The sequence below is a fragment of the Populus nigra genome, chromosome 10 (assembly GCF_951802175.1).
Source record: "Populus nigra chromosome 10, ddPopNigr1.1, whole genome shotgun sequence".
Lineage (NCBI taxonomy): Eukaryota > Viridiplantae > Streptophyta > Magnoliopsida > Malpighiales > Salicaceae > Populus > Populus nigra.
This window is the reverse complement of record NC_084861.1, coordinates 12,804,125-12,829,255: the sequence shown is the minus strand read 5'-3', so window position 1 is coordinate 12,829,255 and position 25,131 is coordinate 12,804,125. Positions and strand designations below refer to the sequence as shown.

The following is a 25,131-nucleotide window of genomic DNA, read 5'->3' as shown; positions in this document are numbered from 1 at the left end:
GGATGATTACCACGCGCGTCATCGGGTGTGGAAAAAGAAATGGGTTCTTTCAAGATACTCTGACCAGATCACCCAGTTTACTGGGTTGCAAGACGCAGCAGATCGTGTCAGTTACTTAAAATACAATATTACCCCTCCAAGTCCAAAAATATCAGATGAAGGATTGTGGTTTTTTGTTTTAATTTTCAGCTATTATTTTTCTAAACAGAGAAAAATTATTCGCTGTGTTTAAAAATTTTATTTTTGATATTAATACTGTAAAATATATATAAGCACGAAAAAAAATTAATTTTAAATAAAAAAATTTAAATTTTAGCAAATAATATTTTGACTGAAATACGCTGTATGCGCGACATCCTTTTTTTGACAGGAAAATTATAAATACTGTACTATTTAAACGGAGAAAATGATATTTTATGGGGGTTTTTTTGGGTGTTGTTGTGCTACCGTGTGATTTAGGTATTACTGGTTTATATTTTATGTGTTACGCCAAGGGAGACTCAAATTCTCTTAAACGTAAAAAAAAAATAAAAATATAGAGGTCTCATCAATTGTTTTTGCATTGTTATCAATAATTGAGAACAAAATAGTTTTGATTTTTTTTTAATTAAGATAATTTTTTATATAAGAGTATTTTTGTTTATTTTAGCCAGCACAATGTTTTTAACTTAAATTAGTATTTTGTTTTTTTTTATAAATATTCATGATTATTGGACCAAGTTAACAAAAAATATTAAACTAGAATGTTTATATTTTGTGTTATCAAAACCTAAGAAAAATGTTCAAAATCTATTTAAAATATTTAATAAAAAAATTAATTTTAAATAATTTTTCATGAATAATTTATTGTTGTTGTCGTTAATGTTATCGTTATAATCTCCACGTTAAGCATATAATAAATGAAAAAAATTATAATAGCGTGCATTGTCGTTATAATGGCAAAACCGGTTGAAAAGACACGGCCGTTGAAAGAGACGGGAAGGCTGGAGGGACAGCCGGGTAGGGTGGGAATAGATGATATATGAGCTGAAGAATCTTGTTTAACGGGCACGTCACCAATGTTGCAGAAAAGATTTTCGTGGAGGGCAATATTATTCTCACTGGACATATCACGGGATGCCCATCACGGTCAAATACTGCAAGGACATTTAAGTACTGAGAATTTACATGCCAAAACACCCTTTAATTAGGACAGTGAATGCAATTACCAGGTAGTTTTCTTAAGGGACTGGTATAAAAAACCTCTTATAGCTGTTTCTTGTTTTCATTCTCTTTGTATTTTTAAAAACTATATTTAATATCCCATATCAAACATAAAAATTAAAAGGAATAAAAAGATAAAATTGTAGTAGTATATAATAGAGGAAAAATGACCCCATAAAATCATATTCTATAATCCATCTTCACCCTCAAAATAAATAATTGTTTAATCCATTTGGCCTCAGAATAATATAATAGATACTTTTTTTTTTCAAAACCTTTTAAAAAACCCAATTTATTTTTAAAACTCGTTTTTTCTATTGATCACCAAACCTTGTCAAGTATAAAACTAAATTGCATGGGTTTTTCTTTTAAGCAGGAGTGCACTTTTGATCCTCTACACTTTACTGTGAATAGATTGTGTAATTTTTTAAAAAATTTTATTATTGGATTTTTTTCTAGCAATTTAGTCATAGTTAAAAATCAATTGATTTTAATCTCTTGTATGGATAAACTTTATTTTTATAAAAAAATTCAATAACATTTCTTTATGATTTTTTCTCTATTTTTTAAATTTATATTTAAATTAGCACCTATTCTCTCTTTCATCTTGTTTCGAGAACCTCTTTTAAATGATGATTTTTTTCATGCATTTAAATTTAAAGAGTTTTATTCATCTATTTTTTTTAATCTCTTGTATGGATAAACTTTATTTTTATAAAAAAAAATCAATAACATTTCTAATATGTGCAATATTAAATGATATTTTTTATTTTTTTTATTTTACCAATCAATTTAATTTCTGTCTCTATTCTATTATTGTCTACTTGAATAAAAAAATAAATTTAGCAAACACAACCGTGTAAATATTCCGTATTTAAAGATTAAATATCATGATCTATGTATGTTTATTAATTTTTTAAATTTTATTTTTACGTATCGTTAATAATTTTTTATTTAATTTTTTATGCATATAGTTGTTGATTAATTTGATTATGCACATGCATTAAAAAAAGTTATTTTAATTTTAATTTTTTGAAATTACAAAAAACAAGTTAAAAAACTTGAATATATAGTTTTTTTTATAAAAAATAAAAATATCCTAACGCGGTTGGAGTCACATCCCATAATGGTTCTACGAAGAAACCAAGGATAGAGTTCCATATACTGGTGCTCGTTTATTGCAGCCTTAGTGAATAATGCTTGGAGATCCACCGCTCCTGGAGAATTCATTGCAATATTTCTAATTAAACTTTAAAGCCATGGCCGAAGCTTAGTTGAAGAAGCCCGTAAGAAATGTTGTTAAAACCATTGCAGGGAGTCATTTAGCATGTTTCAAATCTCAGATCCCAAGCACATATTTCAGGAAATAGTAGAAATCTCTGTTTACGGGCTTATAATCATGTGAATTTTCTTTCTTCATCTAATATTTTTCAGAGTTGCTGACGGGGGAAGTGAATTTCAATCATGATATAAAATTATCGCGGAGAGAGGTGTCGGCTCTGTGTCGTGATGATTGGATAAACCAAGCTGTAAATTTTATGGGTAATAGGTAATGATGAAAATGTTAGTGTCTGGTAAAAACAAAAAAAAATATAAATTTGTGGTATATAAAGAGAGAGAGTTCCAACAGGTGTTTAAAAAAAAGTACTGTATAACAGTTTTTTTTATGAGGTTTACGTAATAGCTTTCTATTTTTTTTAAATATGTTTTTTAAACAGTAATTTATATTTTAATTTTAATCAAATATTTATTTAAATCAAATAAAAATGATTTATCTAAACTCTTATATGGAACCACAAAAACTATCTAAAAAGTGTCTGTAGTAGCTACAATGAAAAATCTATGAAATGTTTGTTAATATATTGCTTGAAGATAAAATTAAAACATGAAATTTATTATAAAGCATGCATGGAAAAGTGCATGGAAAAGTGTGGAAACCTAACCAATTTAATGTTAAAATGCTTCTTTTGAAGCAGACAAACAACTTGTTTGTTAAAATGTTTGCATGAGGTGCCACAGTATAACAAAATCATTTGAAAGGTCAATAAAGTAGTAATTAGCTATTAATTAATTAAAGGGATAATTATGTTATTTTGAGGTTTAAGAGACTCTCTAATCTCGATATATTAAATTACAATGACAAACCTATAAATATAAATTATCAAGTGCGTGTAGTTTTATACATATATATAACAGGTTCTTTGAAACTCCCTCTGACAGCGGACGACGCGAAGAATTGTCAAGCGAGTTGGTTATAACTTCAGTAAATTCTCTGAAAAATCACTACCAGTGACGGGTTCCTAATTCCCATGAAGAGATCCATTCTTCCAAGGCTGCAAATGTGAATTCGGAGGGGCTCTGTTCTCCATCTTTCTTTATAAGCATGGACCAGCTAGATTACAGAAACTAATCAAAATAACCAGTCCAGTGAGTGATGAAATGCAGGGCTGAGACCATCGAATTCATCATTTCTAGTTTCACTGCATGTTCTGAGTAAAATTATTAACCGCAGAAGGAAATATACGTTTGCTTATCATGACTTCACTGACGATATTGACTTTACGAATGGACAAATCCCCCCAACCTTTTCTGGTGGGGAAAGGAGTTTGAGCTGGGATCACATATGGCGACATCTCTGGGAATGCTACAGGACATGATTGGATGTTTTGACCATGTTAAGCAACAATGATAGCAAATAATGCAGAAGCATCCTAATGATTATGTTCGTGCTTTTACAAGGGAGACTAATCAACGTAATTAAAGTAACGAGGTCTGAGAATCTATGCTGTGGTTGATATCATAAAAGAAATCAAAACCACTTCCCGTATCCTAATCATCGCATTTTACAGAAAAAGAACCCGAAGCGGGGGCCTTGATCGGTTGTTCATGACTTATTTTTGCTCCATAAATTTTCAGGATTAATCTGGATGTTAAAGAGAGAGAGAAAAGAAATTCTTATCCATTTTATATTATAATTATGTTAATTCTGAGGGCAAGATCCATCTCCATCGGATCATATCTGTTTATATATATATATCAATTGCTCAAACAGTTTTTTTATAAGAGAAAAATAATGATTTTGTTGATATTAAATAGAGTATAAACACATAATTACTCCCACACTACGTCAAGATAAGTTATGATTTGCCAATTGAAAAAATTATTTGACGACATCAATGATACAATACGACAGTTTTACATACAAAAAATAATCATTTTGACGTCATAAACAACAAAAAACGTACAATCTTTAAAATTTTAAAATCCAAGATACCTAAATTATCTGCGTTTCACGCGAACAAATAAATTTAAATAAAGCCGTTAGTATTTATTCATGAAAGCTCGAGGGTACTACATGTATCAACTCCTTCACCAAAAAAGAAAAAATCACAATATATATCTTTATTTGAAAGAAAAAACAAAAACAAAAACAACTAGAAATGGGAACATTAAAAAGCTCATAACGGGCCAAGTTACCCCTACGTACGAGATCTAGAAAGCATTATATACTTGAGATCCAAACTAATGCATTCATATGAAGAATTACTTTGTCAGAGCATCCTTAATCTTGGATTTGTACGCCGAGTGACAAGGAGACGTTTTGGATGTTTACCTAGTGATGAGCACTAGTTTGAAAAAAACACAGAAAATTAATTTCGTTGCAAATCTTTACATGGTTACATCAATGTCGTTCAACAGATACTGGGCATGATGAAATTTTGTTGCGTGGTTAATTATGGGTTTAATTGGCTTGAAACTTGGGAATAAAAAAAATAATTCTTGATTCAGATTCAACTCTTGTCATCAACCTTATCCTGAGAAGACTATAATTTAATTGACAAGACTAGGAGGTTGATGGATAAAGAATAGGAAATGAAGATTCATCATCATGTTTATCGGGAAGCAAAATCAGTTGCTGAATGATTAGCTAGATAATTGGATCTTAATCTCACCTCCTCTGATTTTGTATTTAATTTTGTAATATGATCTAATTAGATCTTGTATTACACGTTTGAATTAATTTTTAGGGTTGTATAGCCCTGATTTTAAACAAAAAATAATAATTATGGGTTTCATTTACGGTCTCAAAATCTTGATATTCAGTTACCCATCGTAATGAAAACCATCGCAACTGATTTTGTAAGAATATCAACAACGTTTGTCCTGTTTGGTGTTCTCAATGGGCATTTGGATCGGAGAATCTTAATTACCTCTAACAAGCTAATAAGTTAGTTTTTTTTTTATTGAATTTCATGAAAAATATTTTTTTAAAAAATGTTTAATTTCTGATATTCAATCGCATCATTAAAAGTGAGACGAAATCATTTCCCGGTCTTTTATTATATTGAAAGAGATGAAAAAAATAACATTTAAATCACTGACATTTTTCAAACTGTAAAATTTGGAGGAAGAAGATGAAATGGACGAGGAGGTGAGACGCTGATAGAAAAAACAGAGAGATCTACGCATGGCGGCTTTAACAGCGAAGTGATCTTGGTTATAGGCTTGGGCTATACATTTAAAGTCAAGACTCAGAAAGATATTGGCTATTAGCTTGCTTTGATGACAGACTTAATTTTAACTTAACTCATTTTTAAATATTTCATGCACTGCTGATCAATCAATTCAGCCATCTACTCAGTACCTTCTCCATTTTTTACCCCGTCCATGTCCACTCCTCTAGGTTCTCCCTTTTTTTTCTTGACAATTTCATATATGATCAAGCTTTAACATAGGTAGTGGCACCAGGAAAGCTTTGATTTTTTCTTGCAGTTGGGAGAATATAGAAGACAGACACGAGTTCATTCATACATGTATGCCCACTAACATTTTTCTTTGTTTTCAAACAGATTTTAGGCATAAAAATAATAATTTCAATTCTGATTTTAAATGAATTTCACATATTTTTTTCAGATCATGTTCTGGGAAACATAACATGGAGTTGTTGTGATTACTGTAACAAAAGGGTTGCTGGTTCTTATTCAAAAGTCAAGGCTCACTTGTTTAAGATTCCATATCGAGGGGTTGAATCACGTAAAGCAATTGGCGATGACAAGCTTCAAGTTTTGAACCAAGAGCATCCTCGAGCTGAGAGAAAAAAGGACCCAGGCAGCACTAGATGCAAGAAACAGAGAAGAATATGCATCGCTTCCTGCTGGTTAGATCTACTGCAACATGAGAGGCGTAAACTTTGAGATCCAGGACACTTGGAGAAGTCGTTTAATGGTATGGAGAGGGGTGATTGTGATAAAGATTGTACCAGAATGTTTTCCACCAGTGCTGTAGCTTTCAACCTTTTAAAAAATCCCTATTTTAATACCAACATTTCTGGTTACTGTCCTCCTCCATTTAATGTGTTTGGTCACCGTGTTTTTAAAAAATTTAATATAATTTATATATTTTAGATTATTTTAATATATTGATATCAAAAATAATTTTTAAAAAATAAAAAAATATTATTTACATGCATTTCAGTATAAAAAATTATTTAAAAAACAACCATTATTATACTACTAAACACCCATAAGCTTCAAAAAACCTTAATGCCCCAAGCGAGCTACATGCTCTGATGGGTGGTCCAATAGAAAAATAGAATCCTTAAAAATATTTTTTTAAAAAATTATTTATTTATTTATTTTAAATTAATATATTTTTAGTGTTTTTAAATTATTTTAATACATTGATATTAAAAATAATTTTTTAAAAAAAATATTATTTTAATACATTTATGAATAAAAAATAACCGCAACCATACTCCCCAACATGCTACACGACTTTTAGATCAGTTTGTTGACGTGGTTGGAGTGTTTTTTATAAAATTTTGATTTTATGATTTAATTTTTTTAATATTTTCATTGTTTTAATGAGTTAATATTAAAATATATATATTATTTTAATATATTTTTAAATAAAAAATATTTTAAAAAACAATTTTAATCATGTTATAACCATTCCCTTCCATCAATATCATGATAGCATCTGCAGGAGGGCAGCGTTTTTGAAAGCTATTGATGTAAGTGCCAACATTAAAGATATGGATCATGTAGCAAGTTCTTTTGTTGAAGTTATACATTTAAGTGGGGCCGCAAATGTGGGCCAGATTGTAACAAGTAATGCACCAAACTACAATGCTGCTGGAATGGCCATTGAAGCAAAGCATCCCCATATTTTTTGGACTCCCTGAGTGGTTCATAGCTTGAATTTAGCCTTGAAAAGCAAGCGTGATCCATCAGAAAAGTCCCCTCAATATACTGAATGAAAATGTTTGAAAGATTTAGTAGCTTATGTACAAGATATTCGGAATTTCATTGTCAATCATAGTATGCCATTGATGAATTTCAAACGACTTTCCAAGTGGGAATTTATTGCGAGTGGCCGAGACAAGGTTTGCTTCCAGTACTGTTGTTGTGGCTAGACGTTTGAAAGCGGTTAAAGATGCACTTGAAAAAATGGTGATGGATCTAGAATGGAAGATGTTCAAGGTGAGTGGACAGGCCCTAATTTGAAATCAGAGCTCGTGCTGTCAAAAGAAAGCAGTTGTCAATGATACTTGGGGTTATTTGAATTACTTTTTGGAATTTACGAAGCCAATTACTGACAAGACTAGGGCAGCTGACAAAGATGGTACTATATTAAATTAATGACATGTGGGATACGACGATTGAAAATGTGCTAACGATGATCTCCCAGCATGAAGGCATTGATGCTATCACTGGCCAGTCCAATTATTTTTATGCCATTCATCAAATTTTGGAGAGCAGATGGGCTAAAAGTTATACTCCTTCAATCTTCATGGCACACTCATTGGTACCTGGATTTTTCAGTGAAAGTTGGCTTGAATTGGGGGGGAGGAGGGCCTAATGGAATTCGGAACGAATGGAGATAAAGAAGCCTGCGTAAATAGAGATCAATGGTGTGAGAATCAGCATTAGCTTTCAGATAATGGAATTCGGGGCTTGATATTTTGGTGGGCTGGTTATGGTGCTTCCACACAATTACTGCAGGCATTAGCTTTCAGACTGTTTGCAAAGTCAGCATCCTCATCATGTCGTGAGAGTAATTAGAGCACATATTCCAATATGCAAAGTATTAAAAGAAATAGAATGGCATAAAGCAGAACTGAAGACCTGGTTTTGTGTACTGTGATCTTCGTTCTGTTGTCACGGAAAGAAGCAGCATCTGCAGAAGGACAGTCAAGATATTAGGACCCATGTTTTCTCTTTCTGTACTATTTCCTTTTTAAAACTTTGAGATGTTTTACTTTGAACTAAAATTTGTTTGTAGCTTACACTTTTTTTTATTGCTAAGATGGTGATAGCTTTGATGTAGAAAATGAGCTCACAACATGAATTGCAGAATTATCACCTGCTGATCCACAATCAGAGGCAATGATCTTTGAAGAATATGAAGATTGAAGAACGAGGAACCAAAGGTTACTATTTGAGCTAAGGATTGTAACAATTTTCCATGCTCAACTTTCAAAACTTACTGTTTTTTTAAATCTTTTGGTAAAGAGATTTATATTCAAACCTGCGTAATATAGTTTAGAATCTGTTTAATTTTATAATTTAAAGTAAAAAATACTTTAAAAAAACAATAGCCATAAAAATAGTTAACAAAAGATGTCCCATATCCATTTAAAAAAAAACTGGAAGGCTTTTGATGCAAAATCCTCGACCTTTATTAATGGCAGCCGTCATGTGCAGGGCAAACTGCCACCTTGCACTTTGAAAACCCCCTCTCCCTGTCCTTGCTCGCAGCAATGGTTTATGATTTCAACAGCATGACATTTGTAGCCCAACCAGATCGATCTTGATAACCTCCATTAACTCACCCCGAGTGGGAAAGGGAGTCCTTCAATCCGAAACCTCAGCAATAAAAAAGAGAGCCTATCCATTGACTTGTCAGATAAGCAAGTATAGAATGAGACTATGAGCTACTGTAGCCATGGCTTTAGGAGAGCCGAGGAATGTGGATTTGGTTTGATAACTTTGGGATTCTGAGTGGTTAACATGATAACGACATGGTTGGACATCCCGTGGTCAGTAAATCATCTCAAAGCCTTTTGCATGATTTTGCGAATATGCATGATCATCCAAACGGGACAGATGCTCATCATTGCAGTCCAGGTAAAATTCGGTGCGTGAAATCTTAGTTTGGCTGCTACAGGTTCGATGCTTCCCTTTCCCTTCATTCGGCAATGACGTCCACCGGAAAACCTTATCGAGATGCATTGTGCATGATTTTCTGGATTCACTGGTCATGCCAACGACACCGTAACATGGAATATAATAATAACTAATAATGATGAAGTGGGATCCATCAAACGTGATTTTTGACCCGTCATATTACTGTTTACTTATGAAAGATATATACATGGTAAAAAATAAATTAAGCTATGAACAGGATCGATTCAAAATAATTTTTATTTATAAATTAAGTTCAAATTAGATTCCACAAGTAATGATTTTTTATTGAAATGAAAATTTGACTGAGTTCTTATGTGAGAATTTGATTTAATTGAAATTCAATTAGCAGTGCAAGCTCAACTATTTTGTACCTAATAATGATGAGAGTCGCCCATTGCATGTGCTCTTAATTAATACTACAGTTGTACTATAAATGAAAACATTTTAGATTTTTCTATTGTTTTTTTTTAGTTTCTTCTTTTAATATTTAATTAATTTCAAGCTAATTTTTATAATTTATTTTATATAGAGTTATTATATTATAAAATAAACATTTTAATATTAAATTTCATAAGGGTATATTTTTATTATTGTATGATTAAATAAAAAATTAAAAAAAATAAAATCATCAAACCCAATAAAATTTATGATTCGAGTAACAAGTTTAATGGATTAAACAGTGAGGGCTAACATTATTCAATATATTAATGTTTTAATATTTGTTTTTAAAAAATAACACATTGATTTGATTTTTAAGTGAAGCCACACTTTTTATTTGTCATTAGAATTGATTTTGAACACTTTTATTTGACTATATTATATCAAAATAACCTGGCAGAGTTTAATTTGAAGCAAACCATGTAAAAATTAGATCAAAAGATTTTAAGTCTGGTTTAGTAGACTGGATTTAATAACAATATTAGATATTTTTTTATAATTTGAATATTCTTTTTTGTATTTTTTTTAATTCAACTTCTAACAAACATGGATTTAAAAACTAGTTCAGGTGTGAGTGTGTGTGTGTGTGTCTATATATATATATATATATATATATATATGCGAGTGTGGACGCAAAGTTTATTTAGCTTCTTTCATCCGTTATCCTGATGAAGTCTATCAGAAAGAGCATCACATAATGAGTTCATAATTCTTAACTCATGTTCTCTGAATTATTTTTTTTCTGAAGAATCTTTATGATTGATTTTCAAGCTAAATGTCTCCTTTGTTGTTTTTTTCACTGATAAGAAAGTCGTGTTTTTTTTTTCCTGCGCTAACCTGTGCTCTACTCTTTACTTGTGATACGGATTTTGATGATATGATTGGAAATGTTTTTTATGAATATTTTTTCAATAAAAAATTAAATTGTTATTATTTAAAATTATTTTTAAATAATTTAATGTTATTGGATAAAATTATTTAAAACCAGCCAATAACAAATAATATTAATTGACATGAAAATCACAGGTTATCAAACTAGAGCGTGTTTGCTATTTTATGGTAATAGTTATTTTTAAAATTATATTTTATTTAAAAATATATTAAAGTAATGTTTTTTTCAGAACACTCTTGAAGCTATAAAAGGAAAAAACAAACGATATGTTATTACTCTAGTAAAACACAAAAAGCCGTTTCTCTTGAAAAATTAAAAGAAAAAAGAAAAAAGAGATGAAACACAACCAAGTTCCAAGCACATGTCCTAACATATGTTTAAATATTTAAGGTGGCACATGCAGTCACCTTCTTTCAAATTCAATCCTTTTCTTTTGATTTTGTCTGTTTCTCCGTTTTTAGGAAATTTGAAATTTTCATTCATGGCCTTTTAAATGTCGAGTTGTTTCAAATTGCAAACAAAAATAAAATAAAATTAAAATTAAAATTGAAGCTAAGAAAAACTCCGCCCTGGGACCGTTAATTTGTAAAAAAAACCCACCAAATGACAAAGAGAATGATCATCAGAATCCAATAATCCACCGCAAGAATGTAATTAACCAAGAACCAGTTAATTAAAACCCCAACTCCAATCATAAGTAAGACTGCTGAAATTAAGATCAACCTCCACCTCCACCTCCACCCCCACCCCCACCCCCACACCAACATCAGCAAATAATAATCAAAGTTTTTGGCAGTCCATAACAAATGGCAGTTGGATTGCACAGCAGGACAAATGTTTGTGGGCCCATTCCTTCCAGTTGTTTGCACATCATATCCTAATTTAAGTTGCTAAATTTATTCTTTTTCTTTTTTGAATCTTGTATGGAACATACCCAGAAACCTCAATAAAAGCAGCTTGTCTTCTTACATTCTCTGCTCACTCCCCCTCTCCCTCTCTTTTCTCTTGTAGGGTCCCTCGCAGTCTGCAAGCCCAGCCACCTCTGCTGGGTCATTTTTTTGAAACCTTCCCCTCCCAGCATCTCTCATTTCCAGCATTCACCCTCCCGTCTCTCAGATAGATCCTCGTAGTGATATAGCTAGATACATAATATCGATGGCCGAGGCCCCTGAAGACGTCGTATCTTGGCTTCCTACTAAGGAAAAGTTACTCATGGACAAAGAGAACTTCAACAAAATTTGTTTCAACACTGAGTTGAAACCTAGCCTGAGCTTCTTTTCCGAGTTCCCTTACGAGTTTGACTCTCTCGCCTCGCCTTCCGCTCTCAGCTCCCCTGTAGAGTCCAGTATGGGTTCCTCCACCGAGACAGAGAGCAGTGACGAGGACGACTTTCTCGCTGGGTTAACTCGGCGTCTTACTCAGCAACTAGCTGTCAAACCCGAGGTACAGCTCCTTTTTTTTACGCTTTCTTTAAAGCACCCTCTGGTTTTGCTTTCGTCCCTTTTCTGCTTTGGTATCGTTTTCTCTAACGGTGTTACCATCGTTCTGACGTGGTGGAAGAAGTGGGTCATGGCCGGGTCACCGGAATCGACACTGAGTGGACTCAGAAGCTGGTCAGTTTCTAGCAACGGGAGTCCAAACGGGGTGTCGTCGCCGCCAACGACGCCGTTTGGTGCCAAGAATGACACGTGGGATCTGATATATGCAGCTGCTGGTGAAGTTGCAAGGTTGAAGATGAGCAATAATGAGGGCCATAAGTACAATACTAGTACTAACTATCAAAGGAGTGGTTTACTGGGTACAGCTAGGACTCAGAATCCAGGTCTCACTTCAGTCAAGAATCAGCCTGCTGGGTTTTATACTAGCCATTGTAGCTCTACTCTTGGCCATAATACTTCACAAGTTAATCAGGTAAAGATATTGTTATCCTCAGTTTGGTTTCAGAGAAATGAAAATAAAAAGGAGAACCAGTTAAAATATAGATTTCCTTTCGTTTGGGTGACATAATAGGCCACTTTGTCTTGTTTTGCAGTGCCAGCAATTTTTGAGGCAAGAGCAACAGGCACTAAAGCAACAGTGCTCTTCAATTTGGGAAAGGCAACAAGTGAAGACAAGCTGGCAAGCTCAGCCCCGACACCACCACCACAGCCACCACCACCAGATCCAGAGCAGAGGCCCAAGTGCCGGGAATGAAAATGGGAGGTTTGTGCGTTCTCTCGGTCTGCCTCAATCTGCTTGGCCTCCCCTTCAAGTACACGCACAAAATCAACACTCTAACTCAGGAGGCACGAGGGCTGTTTTTCCAGGTGGATCTGGTGTTAAGAGAGAGTGTGCTGGCACTGGTGTTTTTTTGCCCCGTAGATATAGCAACCCCCTTGAACCCAAGAAAAAATCTGGTATATTGTTACTGCTATAATCGTCGCTTTCCCTCTTGTTTGGTTTTCATCCTTTTTTTTTTTCTGACGATGATAGCCTGTGTTTATTTTTTCTACCAGCAGGTTGCCCAACAGTTATGTTCCCAGCTAAAGTTGTTCAGGCCCTAAATCTGAACTTTGACGACATGGATTTCAACGGCCTCGCTCAGCCACGGCTCAACAGTAATGCTGCTTTTCCCTCTGATTATGGTAAGCAAATATCTGAATTTTGATTTTTTTACCCCTTTTGTTAATGCGGCTAACTTGCAATGAAGATTTGACCTGGGGCCGGGTGTCTTTGATCTCGTAGATGCTTTAATGATAAGAAGAAGTGCACTCGTGGCACAGCAGAAGCGAAATTTACGGCAAGAGAGTGTGCTCAATCATGAAATACGGCTGCCTCAAGAGTGGACATACTGACCCAGTAATCATAATGATAGTGTTTGTTGGATAAAGCAAGTAAAGTATAGAAGTTTTAAGTTTTTATAGGGATTTATGGTTCTCGCAAGGAAAGGAAACTCAAGAACGCGAGTTTAGTTCAAAAGGAAATCAATAAGAGTTCCAGGTTTTTTCTTTTTGGGAGACTGAACGAAGCTTTTGTGGACTAGATTTTAGATGAAGGTCAAAAGGAAGCCATTTAATGGTAGTGGTGGCGCTTCTAGATAGAGGGGCTGTTCCTAATTGGGTTGGGACTTGGGTTGATTTTTACTTGATGTGGTGAGAGATTGGGTCTCTTCCTAATTGGGTTCGTGTGTGGGTTGTCGGAGAGAAACCCAAAACTCTCCCTGTTGTAATATCCCTCGGCAGCTACTATTATAAAGTAATAAAATACCTTTACTAGTTTCTATTAAAAGACACTCCTTGTTTTACCGATCATGTTCTTCCACGTAATTGTTGCTGTCCTGTGACGTGAAGGGGCGGTAGCTTTTCCGGCATCCACTGCAGTCAAATATTTTTGCCTTGCGGAAACCTTCTCTGTTCTTTTGGACTGGATTGTTTGTTAAACTAATCCAGCCATGACCTATTAAAAGCTAATTCGTCGATTCTTATTTTAGGGCTATCTTATTATCTGGCATTTGTTATCCCCATGGGAGAACACCCAATCTCAAGTTTGAAATGGGGCTGAGCGAACAGCCTTTTTTGAGATGTGAAATTTCAATTTCGAAGTTCGTAGTTTCGATTTGGACCAATGTCACGAACTTAGATAAGATGGTAAGATGGGTCCACTTTGTCCTCTAATAGCTAACCATGCGTATAAACTATTTCAACAGGGACATTTTTAATATATAGTATAGTTCGGTGGACTAACGGGGGGGTACTTGGAGTTGGAGGAGTGGGAAATCTGCCAGGCAAATATATTCTTGCTTTTTATAAAAATTAAAAAAAAAAAAAAAGGTAGAAGAAAAAAATTGAGAGGGAGGGCAGGGTATGGAGTGGAATTTTCCGTACGTTCTTCTGGCTGATTTTGATGGGACCCCCGTATTGTTTGCTGCTATGTGTCTTGTGTCACTTTCCATGATCACCGGTCTATTTTCCCGGTTCTATTTTTCAAAAAGTAACCGATACAGTTGTGATTTGGTGCTCTGTGGACTAAAATATTGGAGACTTAGTCAAACCTCGTTAGCCTCCCTCCCAACGAATTACCATTTCTTTACACGAAAAAAGGGAGACTGGTTAATGGGCTGCCAAAAACTTTCCCTGCATAGCATAATTGTCAGGCTAGGAACGGGTCTGGCTTAGAACAAAAAAATAAAAGTCTACATCCATCATTTTTAATCAAAATAAAATATATTTTTAATCAAGTTTAATTAGATGAATAATTTTTTTCAAATTAAAACTCAGCCGAGCTCATATTTCGGTTCATGAATTTTGTAAGGTAGTTTGCCGGGCCAAACCGGATAAATAACGATGTTGCAAATGACACGTGTCATGCTTAGGATAAGGATATCTTTTTTGTTCTTTCGATAAACTGGGATGTCTTGTTTAGTTTTAAAAACTGGCGTGACAGATCAATTCTATGATCTACCATCTTGGAAAACTGGTGGGGTCAAATCAGTAAGAAAAATTATTTTCTTTTAAATGATGTCATTTTTCTTTTCAAATATAAAAAAGTCAACAATTAGGTTAACAAGGGACAACCTTTGACGAGTGACCTGCCCTGGACTCGGTGGGCTCCTGATCATCAAATACGAGCTGTGTTTATGTGCACCGAAAATATCTAATCATTGGCTTTTAAGAGAGTGTTTTTTTTTTTTTTTAAGGTTTTTCAAAAAAATTAAAAAATAATTGCTATTTTAATTCTAAATAAATTAATTAATTAAAAAAACATAAATTGTTATTACTAATTCAAGTGATTTTTGGACTTCAATAATTTTAAACGCTGTTGTAGTACACAAGGCAACTCATGTGAATGAAGCTATACTAATTAGTTAGTGATTTTTTGAGGTTTGACTTGCCAGTAAATTGATTTATCATGTTATTTTTATTATTATAATACGAAAATCTAAAGGTCATGAGAAGGGTTTTTTATTTTTTTTTTAATGAATGCGTGCGTGGATAATCAGAATAAACGTGATTAAATAAAAAAATTAATTTCATCGTGAAATTTTGATATTAAAATGTAAGAACTTGCTTAACCATGGCCAGATAACTAACACCTGAAAAGGAGTACAAGCTAAGCAATTAGAATCAAACATCCTTGTAATTGAATCATCGATCAAAATGATTGTCTTAAAAATTACAGACAGAACGGCCACATCTATTTGTGTAGATCAAGGGAATTCTTGCAAGACATGGATGGATAAAAGCAGGAGGTTTTAAATTAGTAATTGATGACAAATGGTGGGGCCACTGGGGAAAGCCAGCTGGCAGAGGTGGTTAATGGGCAAATCCAATTACTTTTTACGTCGATCTTTCAACTCGGGTTGTCGTTATCTTGTGGCGTAAAACAGGGCATATAGTCTCCATCTTTATGTATGAACTATTAATATTATCATTGGACCTTAACAAATTATACTTACACAACTCAACGCCGATTAGTTCCGACATCGTCGTCCTTAAGCAGGCGACGAGCATGTCAGCTCTTTTTTCAAAAGATCTAGCTGCTTCTATTTTTTTTTTCTTTTTAACTTCCATTGTGTTCTACTTTTTTTTTTTTTTTTTGATATACAGGATTAGTACATGTTGAATTCATACACATCCAAAACGTAGGAGTCTTTAATTTCGGAATGAAAGGCGGAGGAATTTCCTGTGAGAAAGTGCTAGTAACAAGTAGATTTCTGGAAGAACTCTTGGTATGATCATGGATGATAGTTTTATATGAATTTAATGGATATTAACTTGAATTGATTTAAATTGATATAAAATTTAAAACTTGATTGGGTTCGAGCTAAGCTTGTAGATAAAAAATCAAATTTTATATTGGATGTAAATATTTTTTTTAGATGCATGGAATTGTCCTTCATCTTTTTTATCGTTACCGATAAATAAAAGCCAAGTTAGAAGATAGTTTGGTTGCTTGGCATACTCATATTTCCGGCACGCAGACGGAGATAAGTTAAAATCATCTTCTTCTTCTTGTGTTTTTTCCCCACGAGATAATATCGAGGAAAGCTTATATCCTTTTAAAAGTTTGAAAATGAGGTATGCGGGATGGAAATGGTGCGATTTAAGTTAAGATTTCTTCCCCCTCGAAATTGTCCCTGTAAAGAATATCACGATCCCGGTGATACCCTTCACTATTCAAATATACACCACTCATCCTTGATTTGGACGGTTTTCACGGTCAGCACCTTACATTTTATTAAATTCTTGCTGGAGGACCTCAGGGTTAATTTTTCTCATTTGAGTTTCAAACATTTTAGTTATTTTTTAATTTAATTTAATGCTGTATCGTGATTGAGTTTTATCAATTAAGAACTCTAATCTATTCCAGGCACATGAATCGGGATTGTTTTCACAGCTCTTATTGATAAAAGCCGACTTCGAATTTTCAGATAAAAGCAATGTTAGTGGAAGTCACCTCATCTTTTGTATTTAACTCCGAGATATAGCGAGAGTGGGTGGAGGTTAGCTCCAAAATTTCGGTTCCTAATTCAAAGTTGTAGAGTCAAGATATGCTTTTATTGGTCTGGCAGGATAAAAGGGTCTTTCTCTACTTGCTAAAACTTACTCTATTCCATACATGAAATGGCCTCCGAGCAACCGAAGCAATCAGATCGAGAGAATACATTGAATGCAAAGCTAAAATCAGTTGCCAGTTGCCACCATATGGGGTTCAAAATTCTTAACACACCGCCTCATCTGTGATGCACATCCGTTTTATTGCTTTTATTCTGGGTTAAGTCTGTCTTGATTTGAGGCGCATGCGGTCTTAAGAATTGCCATAAATCTTGATTCCGTTATGCTTAAAGGCTAAAATCAGCGTTCAACAAAACCGGCTCTGGGACTTTTGAAGCAAAGACTGTGCCTTGATTGATAATTACATATCTCTAATGATAACATACGGTCACTGTCACTGGTTTCTGCTACTTGACAATCCTAGGCACAACTTAAGACCTGCCTCGCATCATTTTCCCACCACCAACTAAGCATTCCACTCAGTGATTGTTAAGAGGGAAAAAAAAAAAAAAAGCAAAACCAAGGGGGCGAATCCTAAGAGACAGTGAGTTATTTGTGAAAATTATTTTTTTTAAGTATTTATTTAAAAATATATTAAAATAATTTTGCACTTCGTAACAAATTAAATAACTAATTATCAAGGGTATTTTTGATATTTTTATATAGATCACTCTTTTTATTTTTCTATACATAGTAAAACAATTACATTACATTTGAAAGAAAATAATTTTAAAACCGATGCTTTTTGTATTTTTTTATGATGGTAAAATAACTAAACTATTTTTAAAAATAAAATATTATTCATTGGTGGTCAAGGATGTTTTGATATTTAATTTGTCATTCTCGCAACAAATTAAATAACTAATTTGTTGTTTTTCTTGTAATTTAACTTGTTTAAATATATTTTGTCTTTTAATTAAATTAAATTAATTAATTAAATGCAAGTATGTGTTGCGCAATTCATGTTATTTAAAAAAAATTATTATATTGAAAAGAAATTATTTTTTCTTGATGAAAAATAAAATTATCTAACATGTGACAAAGCCGTATCAAATAACTATTTTATACTATTAAACAACCTATTTTAGTTTTGTGTAATGATAAAGTGAAAAAACTAATTAGTTGTAATTAATTAATTTTTTTAAAAAAGAATAAACCATAAAGAAATAATTAGTTAGATGTAATATTAAAAAAAATGAAGAAATTAATTTGAACTAAAGTTAATGCAGAAATCGAACTCGCGTAACTCTCTAGATTTCATAACCATCGCTTAATTAAATAGACTGGTGTGCATAGTGTACGATCCATAAATATCATTTGATAAACGGCAGTTACAGCCTCCGGTGATTCGTGGCGTAAATCCGGATAATATTCCAAGCCTGGCTCTAGCCAACAACTTTTGTATTAGTCAACACTCGCTAACTAACTATGGTACATGACAAAGATGTTGAGAAATAATTTAAAAAATATATTAGCTTGTTTAATCGTTTATATGAATAATAAAATTAATCTCGTGCTATTTAATTGTTTTGCTAATTTCTTTCTTTGCTTTACCGTACATACCCGAATGATAAATAGGTATTGCCATTGTAATTTGGTACCATGTTTATGTTCATGTTGTAAAAGATAATTTATTTAAAATCAATATCCTTATAGTTAATAAAAAAAAAGCCGTCGCATACATTATGTTATTTTAATATATATTCCTTCGGTGGTGCTGTATATACATTTTTTTGTTAAAAAATATTATAATTAATTAAAGAAGTGGCGGTGCCATTCTCAAAATAAAAATAACAACAATGATAATAATCTTGTTGGTGCCTTACATGATGCCATTGCCAACCATGGGGGGCAGCGTGCTTTACAGCAATCATATGATTTGTCTCTCTTTTGCTATGGATGAGGTCGCCGCAAATAAAAGGAAACAAATTGGTTTGGAAATTTATGTTAATAAAAAAAATTGAACAATTATATATATATATATATATATATATATATATATATATATAGACGAGTATCAACGGAATCCCTGTTATAATTTTCATTCTCCTTTGCTAGAATTATTCCTTTTTTGTGCTCAAGACAAAAGCTGACAAGAAATTTCGGTATGTAATTTCATGCTAGAGGGCACGGTGAATATGATTCATGCATCAAATATAGTGTCCGCCACTCTTCTTTTACCTGGCATCTTGTTTTCCAAGGAAATACACGTTTATACAGCATAAAAGAAAAATAAACCAGATTTATTCAAGTTATTGCAGTGAAAGCGACCACAGTGTGAAACCTAATTTAAGAATGTGTTTGACGCTGGGTTGGAACTGAGTTTTTTTTTAATTATTATTTTTTATTTAAAATTATTTCGTTTTATTTTTGTTTTGTTTTGATATATTAATATTAAAAATAAAATTTATTTTCATATAATTTCAAGCAAAAAAAAAAAAAAACCTGAAAAATAACACCCACAGCTGTTTCAAGCAACTTCTAAATCTCAGCTGCCGGGCAGCCCCATCCCCAGGTTTCAAAGATTTAACAGGGCAATAACTCTTGGCGCAACTCGCAATGTTGGACGCACAATAAAACTTGACAGATGGGTCTATTCAAGTGCAAGATGGTTGTTGCGGTCTTCTGAAATTTTTTGAATATTTGCGTCTACTTTTATTATCCTTAAATAAGGTTGATCGAGGTATTGGAGCGTTAGTTCTGGGTTGCAGCGATCTGAGAAAATGTCCGTGGCAGAGCCGGCACTGTGTGGAGGATTTTGGACACGGACAGAGTTGGGATTTGGAACTGGACTTCGGATCATGGTTTCTAGGCCTTTTGAAATTCTGGACACAAGGCGGAAGTTGGACCTGGTATTTGTAGCCTTACAACTTACTTTAAGATCTGATCCTACCGTGGAGTTCAGCCTTACAATCTGCAAATGGGAAATGGCGACGGATAGGTCTAAAGCTCACAAGCGAGATTGAATTTGAAACATCAACCGCGACGAGTTCACTCTTGTCCGAGTTGTGCAGAGATATCATTAAATCTCATGTTATGCAAAAGTTTCAAAAATTGTTGATTCTGATTCAGGATAATGTTTCATTTTATTTATTGATAATTTAACTTTTTTCATAGTAACCTTTGTAATTTGTTTAGCAATTGGACATAATTATTAGATTATTTTGATAATATGTCATTTTTTTCAATATTTAGTAGTTTTTTCCCTTCTAATTTAAATTTATGATTGATTTTTAATGTAATTAAAAAAAAAATTAATTGATAAATCCAAATAAAATAGATTTAAAAAATCCTAAAAAACACCGAAAAAGCATATGCTCAAGCATGGAGCCCAAGACCACACACTAAGAACACTAGCCCAAGCTCATGCATAGGGTGCAAACCTGTGCAAGGCGTCCGCCATGCAATGCATCAGATACTTTACAAGTCTTTACGGATTAATACCACAAAAACTTGGAGAGCTACTAATGGATCTAAATAAAATAGACCTGAAATATCCTTCAAAATAAAACTAAATAAATCATCTAAAAAATAGACAAAAAAAAACACCAAAAAAACATAAACTCTGATGTTGTAGCCTGAGCCCATAACCTTGTATGGGTGCATCGACACCATGCAGTGCACGATGCATAAACCAGTGCAGGGGCGTGCGCCCAGCTAGTGCTAGGCATTCACTCATCGCCCTTATAAGTTGAGATTCTCAAGCCCGAGCACAACATGTGGGGTCTTGGCAGCGCTCTCAAACTCACTTTCACCTCTAATGAGCTCGACACCTTACCCGAGCCTAACACTCGCCAGAGAAAATTTCTTGAACTCCACACGGGTCCCTCAATATTTTATATTGATCTAATACATATCATCTTGATTAGAATACAACTTAAAATATCACAAGGATAAATTACGTTTCAACTCATTCTCTCTACAAAAGAATAAGATTTATGAGCTATAAATACACCATGAATCATTTAAGTTAAATGTTCATAATTTTTTTTTCTCAACATTTTCAGTATATATATTTTCAGAATCTATCTCTATAAAATATCATTATATTTTTTCTCTCTACAAAGTTATTGATTTTATTGTTGGAAAGTTTCCATGTCCATTAAAAAAAACCTTATGCAAGTACTTGTTATTGATCATATAGCTTACTAGACATCACTTGTTATTATCACAATACTGGTCATCTAGTTTACCAGGCATTGCTTGTTACTATCACAGTTACCACTCACCTGGTATACTAGATATTGTCTGCTATCAATTACTAATTTTATGAGTTTTTCATATCGAGTTACTAAATATCTTAATTATAAAAAATAAATTACATTGTTTAAATTAAAAAATAAACAAATTATCCAATACTTCAACCATTTTCTTAAACATTTTGGAATTTAGAACCCATCAGCAATACAGCACACTGATGACTGAACACGTTGAATAATATATACTCAAGAACGAGGGTGCTTTACAAAATAATTCGATTATTAGCAGCATTTAGAAGAGAACCGGAAAAAAACACATCAAAGTCATAAATGAACATGGAACGGGAAGAATTAAAAAGCCGTAGTAGGAGAAAGAAAGAAAAAGGAAGATTAACAGCAAAGTAGGTGTACTTACTTGAGCCTAACCTAGCTATACATCGAGAGAGAAAATGTTGTAGATTATCCGGTTATTAGTTTTGAATATTTTGCTTTACACTAAACAATTGCAATTTTATACCAACACCTGCATCAAAGACATCATGTAGATTCACCATGCTATATTGATTATCTCAGTACCAAGGAAAGCGTACGTGCTCCATGATCTTGGAGATTGTTGGAGAGCCAAAGCTATTTCGCATAAATTGGTTGAGCGAGCAGAGCGGGAGAGCTTTGTGAGTTCTCTGGATCTTGGCTGGTAGTGATAATTTTGCTAGCAACAATGGGCTGAAAAGGGAGATCCTTATTAGCTTGGCTAAACCGTGGGTGCGAGTGAATTACAAATGGAGCTAGTCTTGTCCAGGTTTAGCTTGTGCAGGAGATCTCATTCGTGATGGAAATGGACAATGGCTGCATGGTTTTATTGCGAATTTGGGAGTGTTCTTCATTTAATTTAGAAATCTGGCAGGCTGTTTATAGATTAGCGCGTCAACTTCGATTTCTTTCTTGTCTAGAGATGGACTTGGCTGTTCTGATTAATGCCGTCAAAGCTTCCTCCTCTTCTCTGGTTGGGAACCGCATTTATTTTAAAGAGCTTAATCTTTTGCTTCAGAAAGTTATGGAGGCCCGAGTTTCCCATACCTATTGGGATAGAAATCGCAGTGCAGATTGGTTAGCTAATGCAGGACTCTCGACTTGTATTGAAATGCGCATCTTCTATCCAAGAAACAAAAACAACAAAACACAATTTTATTAAAAAAGAAACTCAGTAGCACACAAGAAACAAAGCACACAAACACATTACATTATCCCATTCCGCGAGTCTCACACACAATTCTATGTGTTTATTTGAATTATCCATGACTCACTACAACACTCCACAAAAGGTTCCTTGATGCTCTGTAGAATCTCAGCCGGAGATCTCAATGGACTTGACATCAGGCTTCTTGACTTCCTCTTTAGGCACAGTCACTGTCAAGACCCCGTTTTCCATACTAGCCTTCACCTGATCAGCTTTAGCATTCTCAGGCAATCTGAACCTCCTCAAGAACTTACCACTCGATCTCTCAACTCTATGCCACTTGTCATTTTTCTCTTCCTTCTCTTTGCTTCTCTCTCCACTTATTTGTAAAACCTTACCTTCCTCTATCTCCACTTTCACTTCCTCTTTTTTCAGCCCTGGAAGATCTGCCTTGAAAACATGAGCCTCTGGGGTCTCCTTCCAGTCTATGCGCGTGCTGGCAAATGCTGATGTTTCTTTGGCGACCTCTGAACGTGGGGCTGATAGGGCCGTGCTTGTGAAGGGAAAGTCCTGGAAAGGGTCCCAGATGTCAAGAGAGAAAGGATCAAAGACGTTGGTTCTTCGGCCACCAAAGAGGGAGCTTGGGACGAGAGACATTTTCTTGGTTTCTTGTTGAGGTATTTGAGAAGAAAGGGAAAACAAGGCTTGCAACGTAAAAGCTAGCTTGTTGTAGAATTAGATTGTAGAATTAGAGCTGATTGTTTGTGTTTCTTGTTCTTGTTCTTGATATGAATTGATGGATGGGAAAGCCATTTATAGGAAAAGAAAAGGTGTTTTTTGGGTAAGCATCCATTTTAAGTGGCAGGTTCGAGAGGCTTCAAGACAAGGGAAGATGGAGAGTAGCGATCTTTCTGGAACTGGCAAGGGATTTTGATGTGCAAGCAATGTGCATTCTGGAATGGGCCAGATAGCCCACTGCACTGAGGGACATTTTTGGGTATGAGCATGAAGTGTACGAAGGATACAGTCTTTGTTCTAGAAAAGTCTTTGTGCCTTCACCAATTGATTAAGGGCAAATTTAGTTTCCCGTAGGGTCCACTATTTAAGATAAGTGGTTTTTACAGCTGTTTGTATTGCATAAGTTTCTTTTTCAAAATATTTTTTTTATTAAAAATATATTAAAATAATATTTTTTATTTTTTAACATTATCATTTATCTAATAAAAAAAATTAAGAATTTTTATAACACTCATAGTTATCAAACCTTGTCCAGAGATTGACCCGGTTAAGAGATCGGGCCACGGGTTTTATGGATCAACCCGGATCAACCAAGAGAAATTAAAACAAATAAATATTTCATATTTCATATGAAAAAATTAAAAAAAAATCAATATGAATATATGTTATATATATTATAAATAATAAAGTTTAAAAAAATATTTTAAAAAGTTTTTTTATTACACATTGAAAAGATCTTATATTATGATTTTAAATTAAAGTATTTAAATCAAAAAAAATTTATATCCCATATCAAAAAAACATAATTATTTTCTTATGAATATAGAGTATATTTATGCAAGGGCTTCAAACCATATATTGAAAAGATATTATGTTATTCTTTTAAGTTGAAGTATTTAAATCAAAAAAATTTTATTTCATATTTAAAAAATATAATTTTTTTACATTGAAAGTGTGAAAAAACTATTATGATTTAGTTTATATTTTATTATTATAAGCTGTAAAATAAACTTTATGTATTTGTAATTTTTTTGAATAAAAAACTAAAATAATTATTTTAATGAATTAAAATAAAAACCATGTACGTAGTTTAGATAATTATTGTTTCTTCAATCTTCACTCCCCCCCGGGCTCTCTCTCTATCTAAAAGGGAAAAAACCGCTCTTCCCCTCCTCGCCTTCATTTCCCTCCTTCTACTCTCTCTCGTTCTTTTCCTGAGTCAGTAGTAACTTGCAGAGCTCGTTATTTAAGTTTTATATGTTTTGTTCTCGAGTTTGACTCGGATCTGTTAATTTTTGAGGGATTTAAATGTTATGTTGATTGATGTACATAAATCGAGTTTTGATTTCGCAAATGACAGTTTATACTTTACAAACACCGGCTCTCGTCCGAGTTTGCCCAAGTTGCCTGAGTCATGGATCAACCGAGTCTTACCGGTTTTTTGTGTTTACTGATCTTTCTTTTAACCCGAACCAGTCCAGCCACCAGGTCAACCTGCCGGACTAGTCCTGATTTAATAACTATGATAAACATCAACAAATACGCACCTGAAAACGACGTGTGCTCTAGTAACAGGTTCAATTAAGATCAGATGCGGGATTGGTATGGCATAAAGTGCAATTGTCTCCAAGCTTCTAGTGTCTTCTGCGAAGTTCTGGGCGGTAAGGATGTATTTCATTTGTTTTCTCAGGGCAGAATCGGATATTTCAATATCAGAGGCCAGAATTCAAGTGGAAAAAAAAGGATATGAATGAAGATTAAA

The 25,131-nt window shown here is 33.6% G+C and overlaps 2 protein-coding genes across 4 annotated transcripts; one reads left to right on the top strand and one right to left on the bottom strand.

The window, feature by feature from the left end:
- Positions 1-11,650: 11,650 nt before the first annotated feature.
- Positions 11,651-13,989, top strand: LOC133704622 (uncharacterized). Of its 3 annotated transcripts, none has more exons than XM_062129503.1 (5): positions 11,651-12,165; positions 12,283-12,633; positions 12,755-13,118; positions 13,221-13,346; positions 13,447-13,989. In XM_062129503.1, exons 1-5 carry the CDS (start codon positions 11,878-11,880, stop codon positions 13,554-13,556), a joined length of 1,239 nt encoding a protein of 412 aa, XP_061985487.1. In that variant the 5' UTR covers positions 11,651-11,877; the 3' UTR covers positions 13,557-13,989. The 3 variants fall into 3 exon arrangements, with proteins under 3 accessions (XP_061985487.1, XP_061985486.1, XP_061985485.1); XM_062129502.1 differs by having other exon boundaries at positions 11,655-12,165; positions 12,286-12,633; positions 13,218-13,346; XM_062129501.1 differs by having other exon boundaries at positions 11,655-12,165; positions 13,218-13,346.
- An 8,623-nt stretch (positions 13,990-22,612) lies between these two features.
- Positions 22,613-23,493, bottom strand: LOC133704902 (18.1 kDa class I heat shock protein-like). Its single transcript, XM_062129959.1, has one exon. The coding sequence runs from the start codon at positions 23,286-23,288 to the stop codon at positions 22,800-22,802; it is 489 nt and encodes a 162-aa protein (XP_061985943.1). The 5' UTR covers positions 23,289-23,493; the 3' UTR covers positions 22,613-22,799.
- Positions 23,494-25,131: the final 1,638 nt, after the last annotated feature.